At 32.9% G+C, this 12,186-nt stretch overlaps 1 protein-coding gene across 7 annotated transcripts in view; it reads right to left on the minus strand.

Annotated features, from left to right (window-relative positions):
• PAN3 (poly(A) specific ribonuclease subunit PAN3) overlaps nt 1-12,186 on the minus strand; it is a 161,868-nt gene that overhangs the window by 30,408 nt on the left and 119,274 nt on the right. For 5 of the 7 annotated variants that reach the window (XM_079138575.1, XM_079138573.1, XM_079138571.1 and 2 more), the window contains 6 exons: nt 11,777-11,938; nt 11,426-11,542; nt 11,233-11,334; nt 7,885-8,050; nt 6,698-6,788; nt 2,180-2,319 (listed from right to left, as the gene is read on the minus strand). In XM_079138575.1, the coding sequence (XP_078994701.1) occupies nt 2,180-2,319; nt 6,698-6,788; nt 7,885-8,050; nt 11,233-11,334; nt 11,426-11,542; nt 11,777-11,938 (778 nt within the window). The remainder of the gene's footprint in view (nt 1-2,179; nt 2,320-6,697; nt 6,789-7,884; nt 8,051-11,232; nt 11,335-11,425; nt 11,543-11,776; nt 11,939-12,186) is intronic. The other 2 variants (XM_079138574.1, XM_079138572.1) reach the window with 1 other exon arrangement.

Raw genomic sequence — 12,186 nt, forward strand, 5'->3', positions numbered from 1 at the left:
CTGTTTTAATTCTAGCTTACTGTCTTCATAGGATTTATCTATCTGAAAATACATTATTTGCTTACATGTTTATTAACTTTTCTCCCCTTAGAGTTTAAGTTTCCAGAAGATGGACATTTTCATCATCTTGTTCCAAGTATCCTCAGCATTTGGGATATAAGTAGGCATTCTCTTATTGAATAAATGAATAATTATCCATGCTAATAATTATTGTATCTTAGTTATTCATCTGTAATTACTGACATTTATATTGGCCAATCACATTAGAAGTTATTGCAAGCTATGTAACTTCAACAAGTTACTTTACCTGTGTCTGAATTGTCTCTAAAATGGGGTTAATAATGGCATCAAATTTACTGTTACTGGGAAAATTAAGTAAACTAACTCATATCAAGCAGTTTGAAAGTTCCTGATATATGGTTTATTGCTCTATAAATTTTAGTTTGTAGTTAAATGATTTTCTGTTTGTTTATTTTTTAAGGAAAATTTCAAACATTTATTAAAAAAAAAAAACAGAATAATAAAATGAACCCCCTTGTATCATCACCCAGTTTGAATAATTGTGAACATACAATTTATTTTTATATCCTCTACTCCCACTTTTTTAAAAAGAAAAATCTAGAGATTATAACCTGAAATTATCTGAAAATCCTAAGATTTTGTAAACTAAGGCTAGGAATTGCTGCTGTGATTATACATGAAACAAATATTTTCATTTAAAAAATAAACCATCTTATTTAATTACTAATAGGATTCAGGTAACCATTGGCTTCCAGTGTTCTGTCACAAAGACATTTATGCCAGTATAATAAAGAACAGGTGGGCAGCCCCATCCTCCATCCCCCCAATTCCATACCCTAGGGCTGGTCCAAAAAGAAACTGGATCATCCAGGGCTACAAAGAAAGATCAAAAGGAACAGCTGGAAGCTAAAAGAGACTGTCAATTAGGATAAGTAAGTTCTAATTGTTTCTAGAACATAACAGGAAAAATTTCAAAAGCTTCTCCTCTCACAATGTGTCTGAGATAGGGAGAAGTCCTCCTGTAGTGAGAGTAGTCCATAGTGGGTTTCTTTTGAGCAAAACTCATGTTCAAGAACTTCATGGAGTCTTAGGATACTGGAGCATAAGCATGGGCCCTCTACCATGCTTTGTGATGGACGTTTAGTGTGGCGGGCGGAACCCGGGGCCCAGGGTTACGCTACGTGCATCCAAAGATGGCGACTGGCAGAGAGAAACGGCATTCTGATTATGCATGGAGAAAGGCAGAACGCGTTTACAATTGGCTGTATGATAATCAATTCAGCTGCCTAGCGCGTGGACAGATATACTTTACATGTATGCTCGAGCGAGTAATTGCTTGGCCTTTAACAGGATTGGATGGACATATCTGGTTAGAATTGCTTATGCATGAGACTGCTTATATATTGAGGGTGCTATTTGAATAAAGGGGAAGCTGCTTGATGAACCTTTGAAGTGTACGTGTCTTCTGTCCCGCTGGTCAGGCTGTAAGCGCAAGAAGTGGTGGTTTTAGGTAAGTGAAAAGAGCAAGAAGCTGCGCCCAACTGCTTGGAGCAAGCCGGGCAAAGAAGCTGCAGTTTTCCTCCATAACTGGAACCGCCTGAAGCAGCCCTGGGGCAAGCAGCAGTTCGCGGTAGTTTAGGTCAAAGAATATATAATTGGAATGAATTTGAGGCTTACTTATGATAACTTTCATACTCTCTAGAGCAGCACTGGCCAAGAGAACTTTCTGAAATGATGAAAATGTTCTGTCTGTGCTGTCCAATATATTAACCAGGAGCTACATGTGGCTGTTGAACTCTTGAAACAGTTAGTGCAATCAAAGAACTGAATTTTTAACTTAATTTTAAAAGGGCACATGTAGCTAGAGGACATCAGTATACCTTTAGAGGCTGCCCACTGACCAAATGTTTAAAACATCAATAACTTAATTTGAACACAATGGCTTATTAACTTATTCCAAGAAATATACACTTGGCAATAAAAATTAAAGTCATCTGTGTTTTGCTTCATTTTTAAAGAGTGGGAAGTAAAACAGAATCACTATTAAAAGGTTCCATATGAAAGTAAGCAATACGCAAAATACAAAGCTCAGTCTCATATGGGGTGTGTGTGTGTGTGTGTGTGTTATACATATGTTTTACCATACAGTAAAACTTACAAGATCAGATTCTTCAGGTCAGAGGAGTAGTTGATTGTCACTAATTCCATGGCTTTCTGTAAGTTCTCTCGCTGTATTCCTGCCAAAGAGTTGCAAGCCAAAGCCAACACAACTTTTCCTAATGATATCAGATCTGCTTGCTGACATGAAAGAATAAATATTAAACTTTTAATTTTTATTTCTCAGGTACACATTTAATACATGATACTACTACCTCAAGGGAAAAGCAACATTTTAAATAAGCTGAAGAATTAGGACAGGGTTCTAAAGTATGAATATTCATCAAAATCACCTGGGAGCTTATTGAAAAGATAATTTCTGAGCTTCACCTTCAGAGATTCTCATTTAGTGAATGGGCCCAAAGCATCCAGGTAATTCTGATAAAGGCAGTTCTAGGATTATATCTTAAGAAATTACTGTAAGTAGTTAATATGCCAGCTATGGAACTGCTGCTTTTAAGACTTTTCTTAAAAAAATTCTTTTATTTAAAAAGAGCTGATCCTCTTTCCCTATTATAAAAAACTTAAGGTTACTATATACTTAGTTTTACTATGATCACTGTAATTTAACATACATACTTTTCCCATTTTCTATGAACTTCAGAATGTAGTATGAATGTAAGAATTATTTGAAAGTTTTCCCATTACAAACATAATTGTTAGCCTGATTTTAGAGCATGTTCATTCTCTAGAATATAGAAAATAATGCAAACCTCAAAGACATTCCATCTGCCTTTATTTCTAAACAAGACTATTTTAGCTTATACTCTAATACATCTTTGAGTTCTGTAACTACCTTTTTCCTATTTTCTCTTTTAAATGATTTACCATTCTCAGGCTTTTCTTCTAAAAGGATTTTCAAAAGACACTGACTAAATTAAGGTTTTTTTTTTTTTTTTTAAATCACCTATTATAACCCCCAAGTAGCCCTACTTGATATGCAACCATCAATAAATGGAGTAACTCCAAGTTAACATGAAATCATTTGAAGCAAGTTTTACCAAAGATTTCTTTAATCTTCATAATCCAAGATCTCATCTGAATTATTGGATATATGCTCATTTACTTAGTGTTTTTTTTTTTTTCTTTTAAGTTTTCAAACCTAGCTATACATAAAAAAATCACCTGAGGAGCTTAACCACAAAACACAACAAAGCAACAAGAAAATCACCCAGTGCCTTTCACCCCAATTTAGGTGTTATCAGCCTGGGGTATAGTCTCAGTATTGGTACTTTTCAAAGCTTCCACAAGAGATTCTGATATGAGCCAGGGTTTCAAACCACAAGTTTAACTGTATGTCTATAACTTGCATATTTGGAAAACCACCTATTTTGAAGCAATCATGATGAAATTTTAAGAACAGATAGCTATCCTTAACATTGCAGTAATAGGGAACAAGAGGAAGTCAAACTCCATTACCAAAAAAAAAAAATTTAAATTTAAAAAGTATACAAAAACTAACATTTGTAGATCTGACACTTTGAACATGAGATCCTAAAATCAGTAGAAAAACTAATTAGACAGATGAACTACTTTAAATCTATCAGAAGAAGAGATACCAAGGATTCATGTCAGAGTTAGGATCCCAGAATGGCAGGAGGGAAGGTGGCATGGGAAGGAATGCTTTCACTACTGCCATCGTTCCTGTTCTCAGGAGAGTACTGCTATGAATTAAGAAGTCCCTTCAATCAAATTTAAGATCAAGTAAAACTTTCTAAGTTATATTAACAAAATTACAGAAATACTGGCCAAGAGAAAACAGAGTACTGTCAATGCTAACTATGAATTTCTATAGGTGTTTCAATCCAATGTATTCAGTAAAGCAAAGGTAGTTGATATTTATCAAGTATTGAGCAGCATGTACCAACATACATACAGTCTCTCAACCCTTGAAACAGTGGAAATTTTTAGTCTGGCTCCACTTTGAATTGATGCTATACTAAGTCTCCCTTCCAGAATCTTCTGTTGTTCCCTATTATGAGCCAGGAAAGCAATGGTCCAAGATAGCTGAAGAACTAGATGGGTTTAAAACAAAACAAAACAAAAATTACACCATCTATTTTGAGTACATCCCACCACCTCTTTAGGGCTGACTCAAGGTGGAAATGATCAACTTTTAGAAATAAAGCACATATACAACATGATCCAGATTAGATTAGAACTGATTTTTAAAATAAAAGACATTAATAAAGTCTTGCTTAAGAGAGTTTAACATCATAAAAACTCAGTAACTCTCCTTTCCTTGTTGCCCAACTAAATAATTTTCCATTTGTTATTTTGCTTCTTACCTCCATCTGGTTTTTTCCCCCCATTTGTTGAATTCAGGAGGTTTTCCCCCCAACTCATTTTCAGTTTCTTCCTGATTCTTGATTTCTTGATTTCTTTCTCTGATTCTATCTATGGCTCTACTTATGTCCATTTTACTGAAAGTCAGTCTCTATGCACGTGTCTGAAACAGACTATGAAAAATATACTACAAGAAACAATGCACTCCTTTCTCATGTACCTTCTTCTCTGTAATATCACACTTCCCTTTTGGGGACTATCTTTAATTCTCTCCTATACCTTACTATAATAAACTACATGAAAATTCTTCTGTACACATATATCAAAAAAAGAAAGAAAAAGAAAAGAAAACCTGATATATCCTTTACAGCTGAAAAACAAAGAGAAAATAACACTTAGCTGAAGTTTGAGGTTTTGAATGACAGCAGTTCCTGACTTATCAGTTGTCCTAAAAGCTTTACTAAAAGTTGGTTTGAAACTAAGCAATCATTTTTTTCTCTACAAAGTAGCTATACAACTCATGACATAACTGAAATATTGTACATTTACAAATAAACTGTAGAAAATAATACTGCTGCAGCACAGGGGAAAAAACTAACTAGTTTTTTTTTTTTTTTTTTTTTTTTGCATTGAGCCCAGTCCTTACAAATGCTAGATAAAACACTCTACTACTGAGCTACATTTCTGGCCCATATCAGTAGTTTAAAAAAGGGAATCTTGTTCAAAAAAGAATGAGGGGATAACTATAAGGCGTCTTTCTCATTTCTGAACTAATTCTAAAATTTTATGATTGGTAATAGGGTAGGCTAAAAAGTTTTTAAAAAATCCCTTCACAAATTTAATATTATTTTGATTATATGAAGATCACTAGTATTTTAATAGTTAATAAGCAGTCACTTTTGAAAGCACAAAAACTATTAAGAAAAATTAATCAAGGTCAATTAGTTAGGCACTAAGTATAAGACAGAAGAAAAGTCACTAAGAAATAATACCCTAGATGAGAAGGATGAAGCAAATCCCCTTGGGTGAAAGAAAGTTGCTGCTAGGGGAAAAACCATCACAGTCCTCCCTTTACTGCCCATTGGATGCTACTATCAATCAGGGCAGCCTGGGGTTAGGTGGTCACAGGAGAGAGAAAGATGTGGAAAGTCTGCATATAACCGAGCTCAATGAGTGCCTTTAAATCTTGGGACTATACTGCTTGTGGTTCAGCAGCAAAAAGATTTATGTATTAATTGGAACTGTAAACACTACTAGAGACTACAGTGTTTTGTCATTTCCTTCCTCTTTGTTCTAAAATTTTGTCTTATACTAAAGTGAATGAAAATCCTCCAAAACTCTGAACAAAAAAGTGAAGAGAAGAGCAATGGGCAGGTAGAGTGTTCAAAAGATTAAAAGATTCTGCCTTTTGTCCAAAAATACCAAAAACTTTTCCACAAACAACTAAAATTGTCTTAAAATGACAGGTGCATATACTAATGTCAAGCATTATGATGCAAAATGGATGAGATGAAAAATTTACCACATTACTTACTCAGAGTAATCAGGCAAAAGCAATTATTTTTAATGCTTTCTTACAAGAGGGTTTTTCATTTTTCTTCATTTTGTAATGCTGGGAATGGAACCCAGGGCTTCACCTTTGTGCTAAGGCAAATGTTCTACCACTGAGTTCTACCTCTAGCCCTTGGGAGGGTCTTTATTTCCTTATACCATATTAATAAGGAAATAATAACTAGAAAAACTGCTAAGAACACTGTGGGTCCTAAATCAACACTAGTAGAATGAAGTTAAAACATTATGAGGTTCTTTAATCCAAAAACAATCCTTTGAAACCATTTCTAAAATTGTATGATTGGTAATGAGACAAGTGTTCTAAAAGTTAAAAAAAAAAGTATGATTAAAGTGAAAAAGTAGTGTTATTTAGTACAATCTATCCAGTTGATTAAATTTTAATATATTTATTCTGAGAGCAAATTTCCTAATCACATGTATACATTTCCATTTTAAACAGAGTTTCTTGATCGTGTCATCAATTATATATATATTCCAATCTATAAGGGCTCTACACTAAATAATATCACGGTGGTTAAGAAATACATGTTCAAAGTTTGCAGAGACTACTCAAGAATAAATTAAAATCTAGACTTAAAATCCTGAATTACTTTAAAATAAGCAATTTATGTTTTAAGAAAACAAAAACAAGCCGTAAGTATCCATGTTGATTCTAACTTACCTGATACTGAGCCATCAATGCCAAAGGATTATTATTTTGACTGTTATCAAATGTTAAAACATCAAAAACTCCAACACAATTTACTCGCAACCTTTAAGGATCAGAGAATTTAAAGAAAATAATTTAGTACTTCTTATGACATACTTATGGATATTTATTTAGCATTTCCTCTCATATTAAGAAGGATCTCAGCATATTATTTACTCTTACATCTGAATGTTCACCCTCATGTAATCTCCACCAACCATTTTAGAGATAAGAAAATGAAAACTCAAGAAATACCAAGTAATATCCCTCCAGTTACAAAGCCAGTAATTAATAAAGTCAGGATGATAACTCATGTTTTTGATTAACAGATCAGCCTCCTTTTCATCACCCCAAGTTGTCTGTTTATTAGTTACTCAGGAAAGAAAATTAGTCTCCTAATACTTGCTAAAGATGTACCAGGCATTCTAAGCATTTTACATGTACTAAGCCATTCAAATCAGTCAATGAATTTATGAGATGGGTACATTCAAAATAAGGAAAATGGAGTTAATAATAGTACCTGTCTAATGAAGCTGAAATGTTAAGTAACTTATTCATGGTCATACAGAGACTAAGAGAGCCAGGATATGAACACAGGGAACCTGGTACCAGATCTTCAGTTTGTTATGCCATGCTGCCCAAGACAATTTTCAAAAGTTTGGCTACTCACTACTCAGGTGAAGTCAAGGTCTGTGTTACTTAACTCTATAAATCAATTCTCAAAGCATGAGACTAAGCCAACTGCAACATCTAGGAACTCGTTAAAAATGCAAATTCTCAGGTCCCACTACGAATTACAAAATGAAAAATTTGGAAGGTAGAGCCCAACAATCTGTGGTTAAACTCTCCAGGTGATTCTGTTTCATGGTAAAATTTGAGAATCATGGTTCTACATTAAAGTTGTGCTGATACTACTTCTCTATTCCTATAACCCTAACTCCATATATCACTCTAATTCTCACCAATATTTTTGGTTAACAATCAGGTATTTTATTGAGCATTCAACATTTTCTTTTTAAACATACAAATGTACTCAAAAGTCACAGGAATTCTTCTGGATGAAACATATCAAAAGGTAGAACAATAACAACTCATCACATTTTGTTCATTGTTGTAACTCAGATGGTCAATAAAGAATCTAAAACTCAAAATGCTAGTACCTTGTTTTGCCTGTTATCAGAATCTTTGTTGGGTCCATAACTCGACATGCTAAACCTGCTGTGTGAATGGTACGCAATGCAGAACTCAGTTGGACAATGTATGCCCAAATAAGAGATTCTGGCAATAATCCAGCATGCTGTCTAGGCAACGGTCCATCGTGTTGGCCTACAAAACAAATATATTTTTTAAATTGACATCTTATTTAAGTAATCAACTAAAAGACCAAAATATTCAATCAAAAATTAACAAACAAAATTCATGTATATTTGTGGCACAATATGTCAATGTGTATGTAATTTTAGTGTATTACTAAGAACTTAAAAGACAAGTCCCAATGTTCCTGTGATTGGAAATTATTTATATTGTTGGCAGCAGTTAAGCGCTCACTGAAATGCTCTCTTCTGTGATCAAATAACTATTGAACAATAAACAAAAAATATTTTAAAAATTAGTACTGACCAAAAAACAACAAATTCTCATTAAAAACAGGAATTGCAAAGATTGTTACTTTATATAAAAGATGAATGATTATAGTGTAACCTACTGTTCAGACTTATGAGAACTGTTCACTCTTTGGCTCTAGGGAAACAGAAATCTCCACAATCACTTATGTTGAATGTTTATTTTTCTTAGTCCACCCAACCTCTTCTAGGTCAGACATGTCAGTTAGATAGGCTGATACCCAAGTCATATTAACATAAATGCCAAACACTGAATGTTACTTATGTATAATGATAAAAAGTAAACATAATTTGCTTGTCCATGAAAAGTAATCATCTTTATTCAAACTCCTCTTATGAGTGTTTTTCATAATACTGTGTGCATCAATAAAAATACCTAAATCAGAAGCAGCATATAAATTTAATATAAATTTAATCAAGATTTTGTAATTAAAGAATACAAATTTATATTCACACAATTATATATCAACCTTTTGTGAATCAGATACAAAAGTAACATAGTCAAATAGCTAACTGTAGAGAAAATAAATAACATGTAATTATGGCTAGGTATAAAATTTCTACCAAGAAGTTCATACAAAATTAAAAAACGACCTCTCAATTTGGACAGAATTGAAGATATCAAATCTAGAAAAAAGTGTTAGTATATTTTATAATGTGATTTAAAAATATTTTGTATTAAGGTAATAAACTACAAAATATAAGAAAATAAGGTAATAAACTACAAAATAAAAAAAATATTTTGTATTAAGGTAATAAACTACAAAATATAAGAAAATAAACTACAAAATATAAGAAAATAATGTTTAAGGAAGTTATAACCATTCAAACAATATTTTAAAACAATGGAAACAGCACTGATTCCACTGAAAACATGTTAATTTATCAAATAATCAGTCAACACAAAAAAACAAAATATTAAGATAAAAATAAACTGGAAAACTGCTATGAAAGAGTGATTCTCAGCAGGGAACATTTAGCAATGTTTGAATATATTTTTGGTGTCATGACTGGGATAGAGAGGATTGCTACTGCATCCAGTAGGTAGAAGCCACTGCTAAGCATTCTGCAACGCACAGGATAGCCTCCACAAAAATAATTAAGCAGTTTAAAATTCAACAGTGTTGAGGTTAAAAACCCAGCTATAAATTAAAGCCAACAGTCATTTCACAGGTGTTAATACTAAAATAAACTTGAACAACAACCACATTCATCTATAGGAAAAGTCACACCACATCCCCTTCAGTAAAATTATGCGTGTGTCTACAGATGACATGGCAAAAGAAAAAAATGACCACACTACATGACCAGATTTTTAATGTGAAACAACCATGTAACCACAACTTTCTTCTTTTCAACCGTCAGAATGTGGAAAGCAAAGTCACAAGTCAACTGAAGCAATATATTTTGCTTATCTATAGTCTTTATCTAAAGGAGTCACAATCTGAAAGATACTATAAGGTAAACTCAAATCTTGCCACTCCTTTTAAGTTCTGTAAGTTACATATTTGTTATGGCTTGGATGTGAGGTGTCCCCCAAAAGCTCACGATGTGAAACAATGCAAAAAGGTCCAGAGGAGAAACATTGGGTTGTCTCAACCTAATCACTGAATTGATTCCTTGATGGGATTAACTGAGTGGTGACTTGAGGGAGGTGTGGCTGGAGGGCGTGGTTCATTGGGGGTGTGGCTATGGGGTATATACTTTGTATCTAGAGAGTGGAGTCTTACTCTGCTTCCTGATCTCACATAAGCTGCTTCCCTCTGGCACACACACTGTCCACCATGAGGTTCAGCCTCACCTCAAGCCCCTAGGAATGGAGCCAGCCTTCTATGGACTAAACACTTCTGAAACTGTGAGCCCTCAGATATACTTTTCCTCTTCTATAATTATGCTGGTCAGATCATTTAGACACAGCAGCAAAAAAGCTGACTAAAACACATATTCAAGAAAATCTTAAGATTAAAAACCACAGCAAAGAATATGATGCATCTTTCTTGGCCTCAAACTAAAAAATGAGACCCTCGCCAAATACAAAAGTTAATGAACATCTCAAAATGAATTTACTTTTTCTCTATAATCATTTACATTTAACTAAACATTTGTTGAATACAATTAAAATGTCGATTCTCTGCAAAACTTGAATTATAAAATGAGTAAGTAAATATTAAAAATAAGTAAAAAAACTTTAAATATTCCAAATAAAATACTTGAATAATTTTACAGTAAACTGTAAATCTATTTTGAAGACTGATTTCCTAAACAACATGGAATTCTATCTTAAAAGTAAAACATTTGTTTAGGTAAGTAATAGCATAAACAATTATACAGTCACACTAGACTGTAAGTCAGTAAATTGTATTTAGAGAACATAAAAAAGGAAAACATTTATAATAAATGAAAGGCATAATATGATATAAAATGACAAAAACCAAAACACTGCCAAGGGAGACAAAAATAAAACAAGACTGGGAAGAAATATACCAAAAACTTATAATACTTGTGCTTTGGCTATGAATTAATAAGGGTTATTTTTATTTTTAATTTACAAATTTTCCAAATCATCCTTATTCAGAAAGCATTGTAATTTAAAAGAAAAAAACATTTAAAGAGGAAAAAAATTTTAACATATTCCCAGTGATCACAAACATCAAATTTCTAAGTCATTCATAACTCATCTAAACCTCAGTAAATATATATAACACATTATTTCCTAACTTGCTGCAGATCAACTCTACCTCTTTGAGATATTTCTTTTTAAAATGCAAGAGTCTTTACACTAAATGATTACAGGAATAAAGTCACACATTTTTAAAAATATAAAATAACTTTTCCACCATGCAAAAGCATTTGTCAAAATACAGTTCGCTTGCATTGTTTTCTTACCCCATTTTCTCTTTGTGAAATAGGAATCAGCATTAGGGTCATTAAAGTGTCTGCTCATCATAGTTTCTCCTCCAGCATGGAAATCATATGCAAACACAAGAGCTTAAAATAAAACACAAACACTCATTACTGAAATCTGTCTTCAAATAACAAAGATTACCAAAAGCACAACAATTATAGCACCATTACTCACAAGGCTCGGAGAATGCTTTAGTGGTAAATACTTCACGCAGGGTTACAATATTTGAGTGCTGAATTTTTTTCCACATATCAACCAACACCATGCACTTTGTGTTAACAAGACGAAAACCTAAAAAGAAGTTTTTGGTTTTTTTTTAATACAATACACTGCAAATGGTATCTCTCTAGTAGTCCATCAGAAATGTAAAGAAAATGCTGTATCATGCTTTTAGGGTACTAATTTCTAAATGAAAAGAAAACTTATTGTCCATTAAATTTATCTACTAAAGAAAACAAGATATTCAGGAAGGTTTGAATACTCTTAGCCTCAATAACATAAAAAAGGAAAATTTATCTTCCTTACCATGTATCCTCCGAAGGCAATATGGCAGATCATCTTTGCTATTTACAGCTTTGTAGCAAGATGTAATATATCCAAAATTACTTGATTTCTGTATCCGGTTGGGGGGTGGCAGTGGTTCTAGAGGGAATAGGCTATGGTAGCTGTCAACTTCTGTGGGGACTGCTAGAGTAATTCATAGGAAGACAACTTGTAGTTACAGACATCCACAATCTCTCACAGAATGAAGAAGAAATCAAAACTAGTATATACCACTCCTGTATCACAACACCCTTGTATTAAAGAATAATTTCAGCATTTATAGCAATTCTATAAAACAAACTCTGATTTATGTACTCATAAAACAAAGAAAAAGTAAAGTTCATACACTCAAAAATATTTACCATTTTTATAGTATAATATGCATTTTTATC

The sequence above is a fragment of the Sciurus vulgaris genome, assembly GCF_902686455.1.
Source record: "Sciurus vulgaris genome assembly, chromosome: 4".
Classification (NCBI taxonomy): Eukaryota; Metazoa; Chordata; class Mammalia; order Rodentia; family Sciuridae; genus Sciurus; species Sciurus vulgaris.